The sequence below is a fragment of the Suncus etruscus genome, chromosome 11, assembly GCF_024139225.1.
Source record: "Suncus etruscus isolate mSunEtr1 chromosome 11, mSunEtr1.pri.cur, whole genome shotgun sequence".
In the NCBI taxonomy this organism is placed as follows: Eukaryota; Metazoa; Chordata; class Mammalia; order Eulipotyphla; family Soricidae; genus Suncus; species Suncus etruscus.
The window spans coordinates 32168928-32191995 of NC_064858.1; the positions used below are offsets into that span (position 1 = coordinate 32168928).

Here is a 23068-nt window from a genome sequence, read left to right on the forward strand (position 1 = left end):
GGTGATCTCCAAAACTACTGAACCCAATCATCACAACACCAGCAACCAAGGGAAGAGGAAAGAAAACTCAGACAATTTTACCCTCGACCCACGATTCCCCGACTCTAAAGCCAAACTCATTAGACAAACCGTCAATCTCTGAACTCTTATTTTCTCACACATAAGGAAAGATGGAGCCAGACAGTGTATAGGAGTTAAGTGTAACTGACTAGGGTTTGATCTCAGCAACACATATGACCCCCTAAGAACTGCCAAAAAAACCCTTAGTAAAGAGCCAACTGAGCACAACTGAGTGTAGGCCCCGACAAAAAGACAAAGTTTGGGAGAATGGTATTACCTACTTTACGTGACTATGGGAGATTTCACAATTTTAAACCCAAGCAGAAATTTTAAGAGTGCTTTATGTATAGTATTGTCATATTCATAGTTAGATCCATTTGTTTCCCATAGTCAAAGTTCTATTGATTCAACATATAATGTGATCAAACTGATTAGTTTTACTACTGTTCACTGCTATCATTTAAAGCAAACTTTGGTCGTGTCCAAAGGTATATTTGTTGACTATTTCATTTGTTTCAGGGGCAACTGTCCATTCCTACAGATAAGCAACTCTCCAGAATTCTCTTAAAGACCAATATGTACATGAATTATCTAATAACTCAGTATCTTAAAATATTAATCCTAGGGCTAAAGATTTGGGGTAAAGTATTTGCTTTGCACATGTCTGACCAAATACAATCTCAAGAATCACCTATGGTCTCTTAAAACTACCAGAATCCCTGAGCCACTGAGCCAGGAGTAAAACACTAAGTCTTACCAGGTTTGCCCCCCCCCCAAAAAAAAAGTGAATTATGAACCCTAGGGTTGAAAAGATTATTCAGGGATTAAGGCACTTGCTTTTCATGAGGCCAACCTTGTTTCAATCCCTAGTACCATGTATGAGTCCCTAAACACTGGAGTGATCACTGAAAACTATCTTGTATGACCTCCAAATCAATAAAATTTAAAAAAATTAAATATAGATCCCAGATATAAAAAACACAGGGCCCAGAGAGATAGCACAGCAGTAGGACATTTGCCTTGTATGCAGCCAACCCAGGACAGTGGTTCAAATTCTGGCATCCCACTTGGGCCCCTGAGCCTGCCAGAGGTGATTTCTGAGTGAAAAGCCAGAAGTAACCCGAGTGCTGCTGGGTGTGACCCACACACAGAAACCTTAATAGGGGTGTGGTGCTTGCCTTGTATGTGGCTGTTCCCAAATCAATCCCTGGAACTGTGGTCCCCTGACAACTGCCAGGTGTGAGTTCTGAGCACACAGTAATCCTTGAGTACTGCCAAGTGTGGCCCCCAAACCAAAATAAAATGGGGCCAGAGGAATAGAACCTCAGATAGTCCCCCTAGTCCAGCCAGGAGTGATCCTTAAATTGAGAACCAGGAATAAGCCCTGAACAGTTGTGGGTGTGGCCCTGAAACCAAAAACAAAAAGAAAAAACAAGATACCAGGAGGTACTTACTACTATATTAGTGGGTTGATTCTCTTTAGAGACAGAACTAGAAAGTACAGAACAGACCTGAGATTGAACAAAAAAGCAAGAAATGATAAATGCCTTTTCTTATTCCTTATCTGTGACACAAGTTCCAAGACAGGGGATGGTTTAAGTGTGACTATGGTCTTTCACAATATCTTTCTGTATTTATTCTGGAGTCACAACTGAAAAACCATAGAAAGTGAACCTGTAGATAATATTACAGGAAACAATCAAAAAGGTATCATTTAGAAAATCATAGTATACTTTCCTAGAAGTGAAAAAATTTGTCAATACCAAGTACACAATTATTAAATATTATAGGTTTAGTAAGGTGAGGATAGTAAAGCAACTACTTCCTTAGAAATATGGAAACTTAACAAAGCACAAGTTGTAGACATGTCTTTAAACTTTTTGCTGACATCAAATTTCATTCTAGGATTCTACCATTTGCAAAGTGTAAGAGGAAAACTAAGCCCTCAACTTCCTCTACCTCCATCCCAGACATCCATGTCCTAATTCTTATTACTTCATATAGTAATAAGATTTTGCACCTACAATTAAACTAACCACTTTGGGACTGGTGAGAAAATTCATGTGACAGACCACAGGACTAGTATAGTTTATGTGCAAGGCAGCCACCCTGCATCCCACAGTTACCATCATTTAAAGTGGAAGTACTCTTGTCACTGAATTAAGTTCATGGGTCCAGCTAGCTCAATAAATCCTGGAGTTCCTGGAGGGACACCTCCATATTCCTCAATGCTGGCACCCTAGAAGGAGCACACCAAATTAGATTCTTCTGTGGGAAAGTAGCACAGAAGTCGCCTAAGCTCAACTAAAGCAGAATGCTCAATTAGCAGCAAACAGTGAGACAATTTTCAGATTTTCTTTCCCTAAAATATTTTTTCGCAATTCCATTTCTATTTAGCTGTAACAAGAAACAAAGAGAGTATTTTTTGTGCCTGTCAAGAGGGCAGGGTTGGGGGCTGGATAGGGAAACAGGACAATGATGGAGGGAATGTCACACTGGTGGTGGGACTGGTGTTGGAACACTGAATGCCAAAAACTGAATTATGAACAGCTTTATAAACAATGGTGTTTAACTGAAGTAATTAAAAAAAGTCGAAGACCAAGAATTTGAGTTTATAAAGGATCTTATTAGGCCAATCTCTGACCAACACAAGCATTCTAGTTACGAGAGTAATTAACAAAATTTCATGGTCTGAATTTCAACTTAAAGTTATATTACAAACAACATGCCACCACGGTAAGCATGTATAGTCACCTTCATTCATGAAACTCTCAGGCCAGAGAGAGTATAGGGAATGAGACACTAACTTTACACATAACAAATCCCAGATCAATCCTCAGCACCACATAAATCCCCTGAGCATGAGAAACCCCTAAGGAGAGCAGACAGTGCAACCCAAATTCCCCAGACCTACCCCCCCAAAAAAATTCTTTTAAGTTCTTAAGTTTCATAAACATACTCAGTATTTCATGATTCAAATGTGGTACATGTAAAATTCAACTTTATTTAAGTCAGACTGATTAAAATCTGAGCAGTGGAATTTCAATTTCAATTACATTGAAAATATTGTTGCTGCAAAGCAGAGAACAAGGCAAGGAGCAGATTGACATAAAACATTAGCACTCCAAGAGACACCATGTGGGTCTTCAGGTACCTTCCTGTAACTACTCTTGGCTTCTAAGGTGGTCCTAGCCTAGAGAACTTTCTGTTTTCCACGAGCCACAAAACACTGCCATTTACTTGGCCATTTCTTTGAGGTTATTAAGGATCATTATAGAGATGAACTGAAGAAAAATCAACTTGGCAGAGTCACTACTCAATAATATGAAGTATTTCCAATTATGAGTTTAATATTCCCTTTACATGTTAAAAAATACAAATTCAAACTCAGTTGGCCTCATTGTGGGTCTACAATTATCTGTGTTGATAAGATCTTTCCTACTATCTGCATACACACAAAAGTATGCATGCATTAGTTTTCAATTTTAGTAAGATTTTGAAGGTGATGAGACTTTTCTTTCTGATCATTTAAAACTGTTTTAAATTTTCCTCTCCACTAGAACACATCATTTAAACAATTATTATGAAGGGTTTTTAAAACACAGGTCAACCATTTCTATCCAACTTTGCAGGAAGACAGCTGTAATCCTAGCAAAGGACAGCCACATCTTACAAATTCAGTCTTGATTCATAATAAAATTTAAAATTTAGGAAACAGTGGTTACAACTGATTCATTTCCCAAGGAACAAACATTACTTTAATGTTTTAGAGACATTTATTTGGACAATTAAAAACAATTAGGTGTTTGGAAGCAGTGTACAATGAAAGAGAAATCAAACCATTTACTTTATCATATCACATTTCCTCTTCTTTACAACTAAAGCAAAAATGGAAAAAAGAAAACTTTCTCCTTTAAGGGAAAAATTCAGAAAAATAGGCCAATATATTTTTCTTCTTCATAGTAACATAAACAGCTAGGAGAAATCTAATCTGTAAGGGAAATGGGATGTTGGCTCGCACATATTCGTTAAAAAGACAACAGGCCGCCGGAGTTCAAGAGCAAAACTTGCACCTGTCTTCATCCTGCGCTCTTGAGGTTTCACTTACAGTAATACCAAGTTAGTTCCAGCACTGGAGCCACTTCATATTCCTCATTATTTACTGCTCAGGGTTGCCTTCAACAGAGAGTAATACTGGAAGGCTGATGCTTTTCTCTGATGCTTGTTTTAGTCCATATGTTGTATGTTCTCTGTGGCACATGCCTGATGCTCAGGCCTTCACTTCAGGAGTTGAACTATAGATGGAATCTGAATTCTCTGAAGTGATTTCTTCTACTATTAGAAAGAAAAAGTCATGAAAAATATCTTAATAAAGGGAAAAAAGCAAACTAGCATTTCTAGGTAATGAAAATAATAAGTGAATCTTCTAAGCATGCTGGTGAGAGGAGCAAAGTAAAATGCCTTTGAGTCTACACTCTGCCACTGAAAAAAAAACAAGGATGAGCCAATGACTTCACCCACTCCCCTTCCCAAATCTTTCTAAACCAGAAAACACAATCTCTAAGGAGCTTCTCTTCCATCTTCCAAGTTTATTTTTTGGTGGTGGGGGAGTGTGGAGCACATACCGGGTGATGCTCAGGATTTACTCCTGCTTCTATGATCAGAGAATCACTCCTGGAGGAGATGGGGGACTATATGGAATGCTGGGAATGGAACTAGGGTTGGCTGTATATAAAGCAAGCACACTACTACTAGCTTTACTATTACTCCAAGCTTTGAGATAATTTTCAATGACTTTGGCTATCAAACGAAAACTAAAATTATATATTTGATTTTCTGTTCCCCCCCCCCAATCTTTATATGTATTCAACTTCAAACCATGTATCAGACCATACTATAATCTGTCAGTCCAGGTTTGGGAAAGAATACTTTGTACGGAGCCTGACAGTAGGTAGGGTGCTTGCCTTGCACACAGCTAACCCTGGTTCAACACCTGGCACTCCATATAGTCCCCTGAATTCCACCTAAGTGATCCCTGAGTGCCAAGGCCAGAGAAAGTCTTTAGCACCACAGAATATAACTCCCCATTCAACCAAAAACAGAATACGTGGTATTAAAAAAAAAGCTTAACTGATGTTAAGCTATAATTATAACTGTAATTTTGTTTGTTTTGGGGTCATACCCAGCGTTGCTCAGGGGTTACTCCTGGCTCTGCACTCAGAAATAGCTCCTGGCAGGTTCAAGGGACCATATGGGATGCTGGGAATCAAACTGGGGTCCGTCCTCAGTTGGCTGCATGCGAGGCAAACGCCCTATCGCTGTGCTATCACTCTGGTCCCAACTGTAATTTTATTTTAACAAAGGCCACCTAAATCTAAGCTCTGAGATAATAAGCAACATCATGCTGCAATTGTCACTTAGCTATAGAGCTCATCTCTCATCTATGTGAGGCCCTGAATCCAAGTCCCAGAATCAAAGGCAAAAAACCAAAAACAAACATCTCGTTCATACCACATCTCATCTCCATACCTACACTAAGCAGGGTTTATTTAAATAATATTATATAAACATAACTCTTAACTTAAACCTTCCACTATTCAAGCATATTTATTATTAATCTGTTACTCCTTTGCTAAGTCCACACACCACCTCAATTTTGAATCCCATAACCCCATAAAAGTTCATTCATTAACATTTACCTAGCTCCTCCTCCGCTGTCTCCGGAAAACTGATCTTTGGCTTGGCCAGCTCACCACTGTCTTCTTCTACGAAAACAAAGGTGAAGAGTAATTATTATAAGGAAAGTAGCCACTGCTCTTCAATTTACTTTTATGTTCACAATTTAAAGTTTTTAAATTGGCCTCTAGCAACTTTCGATCTAGGCCCATTCCCTAACGGAAAAAAAAAAAGGAACAGAATAATTTATATGACAAAGTTTAAGCAAGCAAAGAAACACAGAATTTATGAAGAGCTTCTCTACTTGAACCAGTATTTCTCAACCGCATGAGAATCACAGATCATATGATGTGTTGATCCCAAGTAATTCTATGGAGACTCAAGAGGGAAAAATTGTATAAAGGAGGGTGCATAACAAGATACTAGATATCCAAGAGGAATCTGGGTGGAAGTAGGGGGAGAGTGGGAAAAACATGGAAGGAAACGAAGTTTGATGACGGTCACAAGTAGAAAAGGTTGAGAAACCAGTTAAATCGTCATATAATTTAAAACCAACAAGCACAATATTGAATAAAATAGTCATCTAAGAATGACACAAAATCATGAAGCTTTACTCGACTGTTTTCAGTAAGAAATCTTACCAGGAAGTACACATTTCCATAGGCCATATGTCTTTCCGACCACAGTCTGCCAGAGTCTCAGTGTTCCATCTTCAGAACCACTGGCATAGAGCTCTCCATCAGGACTGAATCTCACACAGTGAATTGGACCAAAGTGCCCTTTGTAGGATTCTGCAATAGGGACATGTCATTCCATAATTTAATATTTATGAATTAATAGTCATGAGGCAAAACGTTGATCCTTGAAGACTGTATTAGTGATAAAGTGTCAAATTCATAAGGATAAATATTTAGAACTTTAATAAAAAAGAATCATCAGAAAGTGGCCTTATGCCTGCAATTTCTTCTAACATTACCTCTTTTCAAGGTGCAAAAAGACAAAATGAAAAACCTCGTAAAATTTAGAGGAAGCAGATCTATAGTCTTTCTCAGTTGAACCTTAACTTCCATAACCTGAACCCACAGTCAATCTACCATGACCTAATTCTTTTTTTTTTTAATTTAAGCACCATGATTACAAAACCTGATTATAGTTGGGTTACAGTCACAAACGGAATATCCCCCTTCACCAAAGTAACATTCCCCCCTCCCAATGCCCCCCCTTCCCATCCCCTGCCTTATTCGAAGCAAGCACTCTACTACAGTTATTTGTTTTTAAGTTCAGTAAACTGTTTTTTTTAAAGGATAAGTGTTAAAAAAACATACAATAGTAAAGGTGTGACAGTGGCAATCGCCGTTGTTTGCATAGGCCCAGAAAAATATGGGGAAAACGAAAAAAAAAAAAAATCCTTGTCCTGATTACAAGAAGGCCTCACCCCAGAAGTTTATTGGCATAAGACCGACTCTGGGCTCCAGGCATACCAGTCTATCCAACCCGAGTCATTCTCCGTGTTCCGGTGAAACTTTTTCAGACTTTAGCTGTTGTTAGTATCAGGTTCCTATATTTAAAGATTCTGGATTCTATGCATTTCTTTCATCGAAGTCAGGCTGATGTGGAACATCCTCTAGTTTCAGCACACCATTAGGTGTGGAGCGATGTGCCCTGCAAGCAGGTTGTTGCTGAGTCGTCTGGGTGTTGAGAGCACTCTTTGGAGTAAGTCAATGCCAGAGCTGTGGTAGATGACCTAATTCTTATGATGACTGTAGAGAACCACCAGATGGAGCTGTGTCACACTTTGCCACTCCCTTTCCTAGCAGGCACAGATCTCAATTGATTTGGTCTACACCCTCTTTTCATAAAATTACTCTGCTCCTCCAGACATCTATCTTCTTTAATGAAACCACTATTGCATCCAACTCTACTACCATGAGGTGGAAGATCCAGCTCCTTCACCAGGGTGGGTGTTGGGGGATGCAGTAGTAGTATCCATTTTGGAAAACATGACAGAAATAAAATTAAGTTAAATAAGGCCCTCCACACTGTATTTCTAGCCTTAGAGGATCAAAATTCTTTACTTTGTAAACTGGAAGCAGCAAGCTTTAGTTAGCTGAAAAAAACTGCTCTCAGATTTACGGACAGAGATGTCAGAGACTTGAAGTACTGAGATCTTACATTTGATAAAGTGATTATCATTTTAAGGGGAAAAAAAGAGAACTCACCTAATTCTTCTCCACTATTATAATCATACTTATACAGTTTAAAATCTTCACCACCTGCAACAAGAAATTCTTTCTCAGGATGAAGTGACGCAGAATTGATAGTTGCAGGAGCTTCAAAAGATTTAATTGGGTCCAAACTGAAGAAAAATGTATGTATTTGTAAGTTTTGAATAAAAATACAATTAGTTACCTTTACACTGTTTCTAAATTCTAAAAGACAAGGAATTATTTAGCTAAACATAAGCACATCTTTAAACAACAAATCCAAGACAAAGTGTATATAAAATTAGCAAAACAAGCCAAGAATATAATGACTTATCATAACTTATTCTCATGCACACAAGCTTTAATAAAGGGCAACACTGTCTTCCTCAAACGATTACGTTGAACAATTAAAACCATATAGCTAATACTTTTACATTTCTGCTATAGAGTTTAACTTTTATATTGTTTGATTTTTTTCCCCTGGCACAGTTTTTTTGTAAATAGAAAAAATGTTACATGAAGGATTATTTGAAAATTCGTCTCACTTGCTAAGAATTTATAAACTTCTGCAGTAAGATAAATCTTGCATTGCCAGGACTGATCTCTGAGCATAGAGTCAGGATTAAGTCCTGAGTACTGCGGGGTATGGTTTGGTGCTCCTCCCACCCAGATCTCCTCCCCTAAATAATGGGGCCAGGAGACAGCTCAAAGAGCAGTATGCATGTGTTGTATACAGGCAGCCCAAGTTTGATCTATAACAGTTTCCCTGAGCACAACCCAGAGAGATCCCAAAATCCTGAGTCAAGATAAGTCCCTAAGTGACAGGTATGGTTCCAAAACAGTAACAAAAAAAAAAAAAAAAAAAATTGACAGCAGCTTCACCGGGTATCACTGATCTTGAACCTGGCTCTTTTCCAGATCAACCCTAGAAATCCTACCTAAAAGGTCACCCTCCAATATAAAACATGACCACAATCTAGATCCTGAGCTTAGTCCTATTCATATTATAACATATCATGCCCTATGCAGGATCACATACAAATATCCAGCAGGTCAGCAACTTCCCTTAACAAGATGGGCTTTGAGAAAGCAGTCTCTGGCAAGGCTAAATGCCACAAAATCTGATTACCAGTTCCTAGCTTATGTGCTCCTTTAACTGTTAATTGCTCATTCACATTTCTGTCTTCCCAATACAATAATAATAAAAAAAAAAAACCACACCACAGTAAACAGTCATTAGAATATCAGTCTAGTAACACTTGGAAGAAAATCGTAAGTCATTTTAAAAATACTTATTTCACAACTTTATTTTCCAAATAATTAGGAATTAAGCTTTTTAAGGTAAATAAAAAGTAAATATTAAAAAAGGCATTAATGATAGTACAAGCATTTCCCTTCACAGAGGTCAACATTTGCTTAAAAGTACCTTTCCAGTACCACAGATCTTGTTTGTCAAAAAGGAAAATGAACTCTATTATATGTGAACATACCTTACTGCACTATGAAAAGCAATAGATCTTCCATACGTTATTACCAAGATCTCTCCTTCAGGAATATATTCCATACTGCTAACAGACATATTAAAACTTAGAGATTTCACTTCTGTCATTGTGGCATGATCCCAAAGGCTGCAAAAAAAAAAAAAAAAATGAGGGATACTTACTCAGTTTTAAAAAAAAAGTGAAAAATTATAACCATGCCTGCACATGAGTCAGTATAAACAATCATACACATTGCATTATTATGTAGTTTGTTTGAAGAGGCCAACTTTAACTCAATTTCCTCATGATGTCAACAAAACTATCCTACCATGACACAAATTAATTTCAATGTTGGTCTAAGGAGTTGATGTCACTTGTGTGACTGATTCTAAGTAAACCCAATTCTCCACCCCAACATAGAGAAAGAGAGGCGCTCAGAGACCCAGATGAAGGCACCATTTATGATGGGTCAGTACTTTCTAACATGCCGTGACTGCTGCGCTCTGTTCACAAATCCATTGACAGCAGCACAAAAATATGACTTATGCAGAAAGAAAGTCCTCATATTCAGAGACAATTCTTCCCATGAAATTCTTGTAAAGTAAATTTAAAACAAAAGCACTGAGGAAAAAGATTTCTGGAACTCTATAAACAATCAAAAATTACTCACCGAACAGTTTTATCATCAGCTGAAAGGATCTGTTTATCCTCACTGCACCAGAGAGCCTTTTTAATGCCAGAGGTATGACCACTGATTTCCCTAGGTTCTGAAGACAAAACAGTTTATTTAAAATGAGTAATATCAAAACATTTACATGTTTAAAAAAAAGAAAAAATAAGATTTAAATTAGACTGCAATTTTTCAAAATCAGCACATTTCAAACCATGCTTGCTTTGAAAATTCTTTCCTATATTGGAATATATCTGCATGACAAGGAAATAATAAACTATGATCTCTTAATGTTTCTCAACCTGAGCCCATATGACCCCTGTAAGTGGTCCCAGAATAGTCTAAGAGCACCAAAGCACAAGACTAGGAGGCCAACCAGAAGGGTTTGGGGACAGGGCAGAAGAGAACCACAGCAGAGAAAGGTTGGGAAACACCCATCTATAATGTAGCCGAGAACGAATACACGACTACCTCCAAGCAAAATTTTTGCCTTCAAAAGAAGAAATAAAATAACAAATGAGGCATAACTGAAAAAAAAAAAAAAAAAACCAGATCCAGTAACAAAGCATCCCATATGAAGTATCAAGAATTACCACTTTTGGGACCCTCATCCAAATACTTGACAGTAAGTAGCAACTGATCAGGGAGGTAGGGAATAACTCCCAAGAATATTCCTATATGGAAAATAATACATACAAAGGAGAGGGGATCCAGGCTCTGGAGACTACTCCTTCACAAGATTTTAAAGACAAAATTAAAAAAAAAAAAAAAAATGAAACCACCACCACAGTTCTCTCCCACCAATAGCAAATGCTAGAGACAATGCCATCAATACACAACTCAAACTTTATGCAAACGGATTTTTCTTTCTTTTTTGGGGTGGGTGGGTGGGATGAATTTCACCTTCTGAGGCCTTTCTGCCCTGTTACATAAAAACAGGTGGCTGGCACAAAGGTGTTGTCTGGATACATGGTGCCGAGCATCTGTGGACCCCATCTCCCCTCCTGAGATGTGTGCTTTCATGCCTTCATACTTTGATGACAAGATAGCTAACTGGGGCTGTTTTTGGAGAAGCCCATGCTCTTTCTTGAGTTTGTTACTCTCTCTCTCTGATCCTTTACCCCCACATGCCTTCATCAATACTTGCTTATTCAGTTTATTACCAGTTTTTACTTCAAACAAACAAAAAACTGACAACAGTTACAATACCTCAGCACCAGATTATAATAAGATTAAAATAACTATGCATGCATCAACATACCAAATATGGTGAATGACAAAAATAGTCAAAAAATCAGTTAATTATTATTATTCCTATTGCTGGTCAGTGGGAAAGTCATTTTAAACAACCTATACTGAGAAAGCAGGTAAAGGAACATAAACTGCCACCAAAGCTCTGATCTGCCTTGCTGGGTCAGGTTAAATGAGGTCAGAATATGTTGCTGTTTGGTTAAAAAAAAAAAAAAGTTTTCAGAGGAGGAAAAAAAACCCTCTTATGTACCAATGAAGAATATTCTGGAAATATAGTGTTTCCTCACCTTAAAAATATTTGCACTGTCATGAGTGAACACCCAGCCCCCCCCCCAACAGAGCTGGGAGTACCTTCCAGGCACTGCTGGGTGTGGCCCCACAAAACAAAAATACTCTTTAAAAAAGAAGATACTGGAGAAGATATATTTAATTTCAATGTGGCTCTTTTTTTTTTTTTTTTTTGGCTCTGACTTTCTAAAACTCTTAAAGCGTACTACTGATTTATGGATAATCAGTACATGTATTTTGTGATCATGAATGTGGTAGATATTCAAAATGCATTGCAATGAAAAAAAAAAAGAGTTGAATATATGAACTAGGAATGAAAAGTTCTCTTACAACTTCTGTAAAGTGAGGGAACTCAAAGTAAATGACATTTCCCTTTCCTTCACCATCAAAAAAATTAACTGTGGGAGCCAGAGCAATCACACGATAGGCAGGGCATTGACTTTGTATGCAGCTGACCCAGATTTGATCCCTGACAACCCAGAGGGGCCTCAAAGCCTGCCGAGAGTGATCCTAGAGCACAGAGCCAGGAATAAGCCCTGAGCTATGCTGGGTGTGACCCCAAAACTAAAAAGCATTTTAGTTTTTAAATGTGTCTAATAGAAATCATTTTTTCTATTATATTTGCAAAGAAGAAGTTGTCAGTATTTACTAAAAACAGGTAAGTTCTAAGTTTCTTTTAATACTTTGCTGGAGGAAAAACGTTAATACTGTCAATGTTCCTTTTCCTTTTTTGTCCTAACAAATATTTTCTGTGCAGTGGGTAGGGTGTTTGCCTTGCACAGGGCCAACCTGGGTTCAATCCCTGGCAGCCCATATGATCCTCTGAGCCTGCCAGGAGTAATTTCTGAGCACAGAACCAGGAGTAAACCCTGAGCGCTGCCAGGTATGTCCCAAAACTAAAAAATAAATAAATATTTAATAAATTATTTCTCATGTGCTATACAATAGTTGAAGGCTAACTAGCAGAATGGCTCCATAGTGATACTGCCAATCTCTTTCAGACTGTCAGATAGATTGTTTGGATGAATTACAAATCAGAATGTTACCAGCACCTGGCCGGCCATTCAGTGTTTCTTGTTTATGAGTCTAGGGTTTATAAGATGGTGTATTTGAGGTACATAGGTAATGTTCTGTCACCAGTTAAAACCATAGGATTGGGGTTTGGTAGCTGTGGATTGGACTTCTGGCTCCACACTGTACATGTTCCACACTACCTTCCCCACCCCCATGAAAAGTGTTTGGTTGTGCATGTGTGTGATCCTCTAATTCCAAATGGGCCTATTTTTATTTCTTATGTTTGACATACTATTAACATAGCAGTACCGAATAAACACCATTATGACTGACCTTGTGTCTTTTATACAGAAAAAAAAACAAACAAAAAAAGCCAAACAAATAGATGCTATAATTTGAGATGAAAAACTGTTACAATGTTCCAAAAAATTTTCAACAGTTAATAGTTATGTAGTACAAAATCTGAATATGTGTACATACTAAGGATTCACTTTATTCAGCTTCTATAAATAATTTCATTTATTTATTTTTGGTTTTTGGATCACACCTGATGGCACTCAGGGGTAAATCCTTGCTCTGTGCTCAAAAATTGCTCCTGGTAGGCATAGGGGACCATATGGTATGCTGGAATTCGAACCACTGTCTGTCCTGAATTAGCTGCATGCAAGGCAAGAACCCTACCACTGTTCTATCTCCCCAGTCCCATTTATTAAAAGGTACTAACATTCTTAGATGCCTTTACAATTTAAATATGAGACCAAACAGAGTGCAGGGGATTAAGAGGCTTATATTGTTTGCCATCAACCCAGATTCAACCCCAAGCACCACAAAGAGTTCATGTGAGCCCTGAGCAGAGCCAGGAGAAGCCCTATGAGCAAGGGTGGGTATGACCCAACCCAAGGCTAGGATCTTCCCATTAAGAAAAATTTAGAGGAGCCGGAGAGAAGGTCATCGGTTTGAATCCCGGCGTCCCATATGGTCCCCTGTGCCTGCCAGGAGCAATTTCTGAGCCTGGAGCCAGGAATAACCCCTGAGTACTGCTGGGTGTGACCCAAAAACCACAACAAAACAAAAGAAAAAGAAAAATTTAGAAATTTAAATACAAATGTAATAGGAAAAGGTTTTTATTATCATTGATAAAATTAATCGAGGGAAAAAAACCTGAAAAAATGTGAACAAATATCAAAAGATCTTAACATTAATGAAGACCAGGTGGTTGATTATGTTTAATTTCTACCCATCTTTATTTTCCAGATTTTAAGCATTGAGCAGAAAATCAAAACCAGAAAAAGCTACATAAGTTAAAGAAAATAAAATCCAAACTCATATAAATGACACTTACCAGCTTCAGGTTTGTTCAAGTCATAGATACGTAACAGTTTATCCTGTCCCGCTGTTAGCAAGTAGTTACTGTCCTGAAAAGAGTAAAAATGCTATCACATTAGCCACTTCAAAAATACGGCTTTGAAGCTACTTCAGTACCAAGTGAAGACAGACATCACAAAGATATACTACTTTAGAAGTAAACCCAATTACTTCTAAGAAGTCTACCTTCTCATAATTGCCAAGGAAGGTCATTCAAACTTCCCAATGCAAATATATCCCAACCCTCTACCAGATTACCCCATTCCCTTTTGTGTCCCCCTCCCTCAAATCTCAAAGTTATTCTATCCTTTCTGCAAGTAGATAGAAAACATTATATTGAACTTCCAGATGTACAACTATTGTTAGAAGAGTGAAACAAGACTCCTAAGATACTTTTTAAAGGGTTTTAACCCTCAGGGGGAAAAAACTTCATTGTGGGCCCAAAGAGATAGCACAGCGGAGTTTGCCTTGCAAGCAGCCAATCCAGGACCAAAGGTGGTTGGTTCGAATCCCGGTGTCCCATATGGTCCCCCCCCCCCCCCCCCCCCGTGCCTGCCAGGAGCTATTTCTGAGCAGACAGCCAGAAGTAACCCCTGAGCACCGCCAGGTGTGGCCCAAAAAAAACAAAAACAAAAAACAAAAAAAAACAAAAAAAAACAAAAAAACAAAAAAACAACTTTTTGTAGGACCAGAACAATAGCACAGCGGTAGGGCATTTGCCTGCACGTGGCTGACCTGGGACAGACCTGGATTCAATCCCTGGCATCCGATATGTCCCCCAAGCCTTCCAGGAGCTATTTCTAAGTGCAGAGCCAAACATAATCACAAGCACCACCGGGTATGACCCAAACACCCCAAAAAACAAAACAAATCAAAAAAAAAAAAAAAAAACTCCTCCAAAAAAAAAAAAACAACAAATACTTCAATCGGATAATCAAATATGACAATATAAGTGGAATATTTCCCCATAACTGCAATAAACTTCTTAAAAGAAAGTCTAGGTTTTGATACCTGTGTGAAATCCACAGACTTGACAATGTGTTTATGAGCAAGAGTCATCAGCTCGTCTCCTGAAACAGCATCCCACACTTTCCTAAAAGTAAAAAGTAAAGTTAGGAGAGAATACAATACAATTTTTATGATCAGTTATCAAATAAATATGTGAAATGTTACAGAAATGCCACATAAGTACATTATAAATCTCCATCATCTCTAATTCTTCATTATCTCTAAATGTAGTCTAACACTAGATTTGATAAACTGAGTCTATGTGAAAAGAAATTTCTCTCTGACAAACTGACAAAGTTGATAATAGAAAGCTTGGTGAATTAATGCAGATACCTCCCACCCATCCTTCCTTGTTTTATAGTTGGTAGTCATAATACCCTTTAGCTAGACTGTAACAGGTATTTAAAACAAATTTAATTTAACTTCTCCAACATTTTCTCTATTCTCTTCTTTCAGGTAGGTAAAAAAACATGGAAGCTTTTAGTCTGTGCTTTGCAATTTCGGCTATCCAGGTTCCACTCAGCCTCAGGAGCCTTTCAAATGCTATCTTGTCAACAAATCCATCTACCTCGCTTCCATCAACTAGACCTTTCAGTTCCTTCACAGAACTTAGCTTCCTCTGATGACTGCCTAATTTTCTTTGCCTTCATTTTCTGTATCCTTACTCCCAATCATGGGGAAATCAGTGCTAAGAGTTCACACAATTTTGGATTCTACACAGCTGCGTGACAGGTGGTAATAGACTGGAAATTTCTTTCCTAATTATTCACATGATGTCAAGCCTCAAAGGAACTTGCTCATGCCCTCTGAATAACTAACTTCAAGTACATCCAATCTAACAATCTTCCTCAAACTCCTTAAAATCTTAGATTCTGACCCAGGGAGGAGGAAACAACTGGAGTGACCAGAGCAGGCCCATATAGAGAGGTCAGCACTTTGTTGCTCTTTTCTCCTACTTAAAAACCTACTGAAACTGAGCGAGAAAGAGTACAAGAGCTAAGGAGCTTGTTATACATGTGGCTAACCTGGGTTCATTCCCAGCACACTATATGATTCCCCCAGTACGCAGGAACTGATCTCTAAGCACAGTAGTAAGCCCTGAGCCTAGCCAGGTGTGGCCAAAACACAAGACAAACCTACTGAAGCTGAAGCTGGATATGCCCTATAAATCATATTCTTACCAGTTGTACTTGGCCTATTTTCATTATTCCCAGTTAAGTATCATAAAAATACCTGAGACCTAAAAAGTATCTGGAATCATCAAAAGGTTTTAGATTCTCCTATTAAGTAGCTAGGTAAAGGAGTCTAATCAGGCCAGTGAGGCATTGGTCACATTGGGTCACTCCTACCACAGCATTTCATCTCCCCAAAAAACTGTCAACTATTATATTCCCAGTTCATCTTTCAAATAGACTAACAACCAGTGCTACCTGTTTGACTCTCTTTGATATTCTGAAAAGTTCCAAAGCAGTGGCAGTGAAACTTCTTTAGATGTTGAGAAAAAATGATTTATCTTAGGACAGAAATTCCCCTATTCTAAGACATTGGCCAAAGTAAGTTCATTTTTGACTAAGAACCTTATGCAAAGATAACTCGATCTTTCTATTGGATCTTACAAAAAAGAAAATAGACAGTGTGCTTTACTACTGAGATACCTGAGCCCAACACCAGATCTATATAAATATACTCTAAAACACAGATAGCACCCATTTCTGTTTCTAGACATTTAGGCAGACTCTCCTGATTGATGATGAATCGGGCAAAAACGATGTAGGAAGTGAAGGGTGATAAGAGAATAAGAGGAAGTAATGGTAAATCAGTGGCATGAACTCAAAGAGAACTGTTTTTAGGAAAAGACACTGTCTGACTAAATTGTCCAGGTTTTTTTTTTATAACTATTTTTTACACACCCAGTGGTGCTCAGGGTTTACTACTGGTTCTGTCTGTGCTCAACATCATCCCATGTGCTTAGGGGACCATATACGTTGCCAGGGAAAGAAGCCAGGTCAGCAGCATGCAAAACAAGTGCCCTTCACACTGTATTTTTAGTTATATTGTAGACTCACCCACAAACCTGCTCTACTAAACAGAGCCACAAGAAACAGAAGCAACCTATTCTATATCATAACAAATATTTCTGATAAAAAAAATCATTTACTGGGGCTGGAGCAGGTAGGGCATTTGCAGCCTTGTAAGCAGCCAACCAGGGACCAACCCAGCATCCCATATGGTCCCCAGAGCCTGCCAGGAGTGATTTCTGAGCACAGGAGAGCCAGGGGTAACCCGAGAGCCACCAGATGCGGCACAAAAAAAAAAAAAAAAAAATATTTTCATATATGAAACATTAAAATACAGAAAAGAGAGAAAACAGGTTTCCTATAAAACCACATATAGCCATACTGCATTTATAGTAGTAGTAGAGCAAAAAAGTGGTGGCTATAACCATCAACCTGATATAGGGAGCCCTTAAGTAACAGGCAATTAGATTTTAGGCAATATTATAAAAACATATTAACACCCACCATCTCACTATCAACTGTCATACTCACTAATACTATCTCACTTTTATGTACATGAATAAGGGAAGCTAAAGTTTCCAACCTCATAGAGCTATTAAACACTGGAGTCAGAATTCAAGTACAACCCAGTTCCAGAGTTTATGCTTAGTATCATTTGAAAACAAATTCTAAATTATGAAATGCTAAGCACAAAAATAACAGTGAGCTCTTACCCAGAGGGCATGCCTTCAAGGTGGGTCCCCTTTTGGTGATGCGAGCTCTGTCAATGACCCAAAGACAACTTTTACGCTAGATGAAAGATAAAATCCTGACCACTCTTTTTCAAGATTCTCTTAAGCATTAACAGTAGCTTTGTCGCATGCTTTTTCTCTCTCCATTTCATAATAATTATCACTCAGCTGACTTCTACCTAAGGTCCTATCTTTTCCTAAAGGCACCATTACAGCCTGGTCAACTGGACGGAGTGGCTACACAGACTTTACAGACTGTATTCATTCCCGACAGCTCTGCACAGGTTTCCTACAGACTGAAGCAAGACCATCAAGCAGGACACAAAGTAATTAGCAGACAGGGCTAGGTAACACACAATTAAGGTTAACAAAATTGCAAAGTCAAAGCTAATTTCCTTTAATGCTAAAGTTTGTAGAGTATGAAATTTGGTTGTTTGTAACTTAATTATATTTAATTTCTCTATAGGGGCCTGAGCAATAGTGCTTGCCTTTCACATGGCTGACCCCAGTTCCATTCCCAGCAGCCCATATGGTCTCTGAGTGCTGCCAGGAGTAAATCTTGAATGCCGAATCAGGAGTCAGTTACCCCTGAGCATTTCTGGGTATGGCCCAAACAACATACTTGCTTTGTATATAGGAAGTGGGCTTCCATTCCCAGTACTTCTCAGTCCCCAATACTGAGTTGAAAAGTAGATGGCATCAGGAGTGGCACATTCCCCTGGACACCTTGCTACTAATTTTTCATCCTTAGAACCAGGCCCAACTATTGTTGATGCTTAATAAATTTGGAAAAAAGCAAAAAAGGCTAAAGACACGCCTTGTATTAGCCTCCCAAGTTTTAGCTCACTAAGTAGTCCCTACAACACAGCTACTGTCTCCCTGGTGACCCTAAGAACTGTTGGGGAGGGCCTGTTCAATTGGTAATGAATAGTAGTTGCTTACTGGTTCCCCTAGACAACTTTGTAGGCGACAAAAAAGCTAAACTGCTGAATATCTGACATCATTTTTTAAGAATTTTCAGTTCATCCATCTTTAATATTTGGCAAAAAAGATCACTAATATCCAAGACAGCCTCCAGACACAGGAGGACACAGCACTGGTGAGCACTATGAAAATGCCTGCAGGGGACAGTATGAGCACAAAGGGACTAACACCTTCAATTTACAGCACTAGTAAGTCTCCTCTCCAACATCACTTTTGCTGATTTCTCACCTCCCATAATTAATCATCAAAGCACCTCTGAAACAGTATAAGCAGGCATGCTAATATCTAAAGCAACTTACTGCTTGACAATTATGGTTTATTTTTTGGTTTTGTTTTGGGCCACACCCAATGATGGTGCTTGGGAACTACTCCATGTTCTGTGCTGGGAGTAAGGATCACTCACTGCTGTGCTGGGTTTTTGAAGGGACAAGGTGGTACTGGGATCAAGCCTGGTCCTACTAAACCATTTACTGTGCAGTGCTTCTCTCTCTCTGGCCCCAGTAATAAAGATGCAATAAACCAGTTTCTTACTTTTATCTTGATACATACAACCATGGGAGTTCAAAGCCTTGTACAGGTTATAATATAGTCATTGCCCAGAGCCAAAGTTTAAAACAAGATTCAACTCTTTAAACAGGTCTCAGACCACCTCAAATTCTGTCCCATCTAAATGTGTATGTCATCTCCCTGATAACTTAAATGCATGCATCCACCACAATCTGCCTTCACTGTTTGATAATTATCTTTAATATGCTTAAGGGAACAATACTATTCAAATTCTTTTTAGTATAAAACTATTTAAAAAAAGAGGGGCAGGAGTGATGGTGCAGTGGTAGGGCATTTGCCTTGCACGCAGCTGACCCAGGACGGATGGACCTCAGTTCAATCCCCCTACGTCCCATATGGTCCCCCAATCCAGGAGTGATTTCTGAGTGCATAGCCAGGAATAACCCCTGAGCATTCACTGAGTGTGGACCAAAAATCCAACATAAATAAATAAATTAATTAATTAAATAAAATAAAAGAGCCCAACAAATGTTAAAAATAACCAAGATAGTACAGCACGTAGGGTGCTTGCCCTGTACATAGCTGACTGGGTTCTATCCCCAGCACCCCAAGCCCAGCAAAGAGTGAGCCCTCAACAAAATATGAGGGGGAGGGGGGAAACAAGGCCACTTTAATTTTCCAGGTACTTCAGTTTAACCATGTCTATTTGTATAAAATCTTGACACTGCCTACATTAATTTCAACAGTACTGTGTACTAAGTCAGAAATATACTTAGAAACCAGGGACTCCAAGATCATATAATGCACAAAAATAAAAAAAAAAATCAATGAGGACAGGTGAATTTTGAAAATAAGCAGATCAGTCTCAGGACCACAGCAGCTCAGAGAGCTCAGCAGAAAGATGCTGATGATGGACGAGGAAGCAGTCCTGAGAAGTACTTCTGAAGTACCAACAACTGAAACTTTGCCTTTTAGCCATTGATTTTAAGGCTTCAAATCAAACCTGAACTTGGAGCAGCAGTTTAAAAAACAAAACTGCTATTGGGGCCAGTGTGCTCAATGGATTAAGGAGCCAGCCCTACATGGCAGGAGGCCCAGGCTTGCCTGATCTCAGCACATGATCCCTTTACTCATTGGCATTGCTAGCAACAGGCCCTAAGCATTGCAGAGTATTGCAAACAAACTAGAAAACTATTAAGTACTCTATCCCCAAACTAATAAAGTCAGAATTACTGGTATCTCTATTTTTAATATATTAAGAGCTCACTAGGTTATTCTAGCCTACACTCAAGGCCCAATCACTAAAACAGTAGTCACAAGGCAGAAAAGTGAATAAAATTTGTTTGTATGGAGACAGTTGTAGGAGAACTATAAAAGTTGAACAGACTGAAGAAGAAAAATAAAAAATCAAGTAGTTAGGGGGATGAACTAAAGCAATGGCTGAAAAATAAAAACCTTTGTCATCAGGAGATATTCTACTGGTGGAATCAAAAAAATAAAAGATCAACTGAATGTAAGAAAAACAACAAATCAGATTTTCTCTTCTTTGTTTTGGGCCACACCAGTGCATAGGAGTTACTCCTGTCTTTGCACTCTGAAAACACTTTTGGCAGTTCTTAGGGAATCATATGAGGCACGGCAAGCACCCTACCAGTTATACATTTCTCCAGCACCCACATTCCAAAAAATTTGAATACCTAAGAAGTTTGGGATCCAGAGTTTAAGCTTGTCTAGAGATGAGGTCTAGCTCTTGGGAAGATGCTCCAGAAGAAAGCACATGTGGATAATGGGAGCCATTAACACTCTACCTGAAGCATCCATTAATAAATCAGATGCATTAGGGGGCAGGGGTGGCCCAAGAAGTAAAGTCCTTACAAGCTCTAAGAATTTTGTGCACTCCAAATACAGCAGAGGAGAGCAGGTAGGAACTGTGCATGCCATCCAAAACATCACAGGTTTGCTATGGCAAGCAAGATGTCAGACCTTCAGGAGCCCCCGAGACTTAAGTTTGAAAGATCAGAATAAAACCCACTAAACACCCCCTCTCTTTGGCCTAAAGGCCACACTTACGCGGTGAAGTCTGCAGCTGCCGTAGCTGCTTTCGTGGCATCCTTGTTCAATGTGGCACCCCAAACTGCACCTTTGTGCCCCAGAAACGTTCCGATCCAGTCTCCTGTATCTCCCTGGCGTAGCATCGGTTTCCCATCTAGAGCAATCAAAATGACACAGTGATTTACAAGTTTACATCACAGACCTCTTAAGATGCAAAAAATAAATAAGTAAGTAAGTAAATAAATAAATAAGTAAATAAATAAATAAATAAGGTATCACTTGGAATGAACAACCTCCAAGTGTCTGGCCAGCTCCACTTTCAGAGATCATCCAGGAACATCTGTCTGTCTGTGCAGCCTTTTAAATAAGGCTGCCACGACTTAAAAAAAAATGAATCAAATTTGACCAGCGTGAAAACAATGAGGGCGAGTGAATTCACTGCTGTTTTGGGTACAAAACAAAACAAAACAAAACAAAACGTGTTAAGTAAGCTTCAGCCTCCACTTGCAGAGGAGGGGGGGAGGAAAGGGAGGACTTTATTTTAAATTAAGTGGGGATGAATTCTACCCAATGAGTTTTTTTTTGGGGGGGAGGGAGGAAAAAAATAAAGATGATGACTCAACCTGGGCCTATTTTATTTTTTCCTTTTTCCAACCCTAGGAAAAAAAAATCTTGCAGGGAGGGCCTGGGGGGAGGACGGCCGTGTCTGGGCAAGCATCAGATCCTAACCATCCCCCCCCAAAAAAAAAACTGCAGAGAAAGAAAAAATAATGGGGTGGGGTACCAAGCTGGTACTCTCCTATCCCCCCCATCGCAACCACCCGTCCCCCCAGCCCAGGCCCCGTCCCCATTTCACCTTTGCAGGCGCTGATTAAGAAATAGCCGTAGGGCGTGATGCCGCTGAAGGCCAGATCCACCACGGGCCGCGTGTGGCCGGAGCAGGTGAGCGGCGTCTGTCTCATGGCCATGGCGGCGACGGCAAAGGCAAAGAGCAGCTTAGGGTCGTCTCGTCTTTTTTGTTGTTGTTTTTTTTCCCCTCCCGCCTCGAGGCCGCCGCCCCGACACTTGGCAACACTTGGGGCCGGGGAAGCAGAAGCGAGAGGCCGAGCCGGAGCCGGGATGGGCGCCCCGAAGGTAGGAAAAGGGTGTGAGGGCTCAGGGTGGGTGGTGGGTCGGGGAACCGACGGCGAGGGAGAGGGAAGGAGGGAGGGAGGAGAGTAGGGGAAAGGGGGAGAACCGGAAAACCGGCTGCCACGACCCGCACCGTCCACACCGGTACCGGCCGGACGTGACGACACGCTGACGCGCGCCGCGCGGCGGAAGTGACGTCGAGCGTGGCGGGGAAGGCGGGTTCACGGGGGACGGGCGGGAGAGGGGAGGGAAAAAAAAAAAAACCCAAGGGGGACGCAGTGCGCAGGCGCGGGCTCCGCCCACTTAGGTCACATGACTCTCCCGGCGCTGTGCTTAAGGAGCGATGGTCTTACCCCTGGTGTTCTTTTCTATTATTTTGTTTTTGTTTTTGTTTGGTTTTTTGAGTCACACCCCATTGATGCTCAGGGGTTCCTCCCGGCTATGCGCTCAGGAATCGCCCCTGGCTTGGGGGGACTATATTGGATGCCGGGGGATTGAACTGCGGTCCCTCCTAGGCTAGCGCAGTGCAAGGCGCCACCGCTCCGGCCCCCTCCTCTACCCTTGGACCTTGCTTTCCCCTCTACTTATTGCCTAAGAAAAGTAACTTTATAATTTATCCCAGTTGGTA

The 23068-nt window shown here is 39.7% G+C and overlaps 1 protein-coding gene across 2 annotated transcripts; it reads right to left on the reverse strand.

Annotated features, from left to right (window-relative positions):
- Window positions 1-3817: 3817 nt before the first annotated feature.
- STRAP (serine/threonine kinase receptor associated protein) lies at window positions 3818-22605 on the reverse strand. 2 transcript variants are annotated; one of them, XM_049783700.1, is made up of 10 exons: window positions 22166-22605; window positions 21328-21463; window positions 15021-15102; window positions 13987-14059; window positions 10092-10188; window positions 9431-9568; window positions 7956-8092; window positions 6378-6527; window positions 5760-5825; window positions 3818-4392 (listed from the first exon to the last, which is right to left on the reverse strand). In XM_049783700.1, the coding sequence occupies exons 1-10, from the start codon at window positions 22275-22277 to the stop codon at window positions 4331-4333; spliced, it is 1053 nt and encodes a 350-aa protein (XP_049639657.1). In that variant the 5' UTR covers window positions 22278-22605; the 3' UTR covers window positions 3818-4330. The 2 variants fall into 2 exon arrangements, with proteins under 2 accessions (XP_049639657.1, XP_049639656.1); XM_049783699.1 differs by having other exon boundaries at window positions 3818-4395.
- Between the last annotated feature and the right edge of the window lie 463 nt (window positions 22606-23068).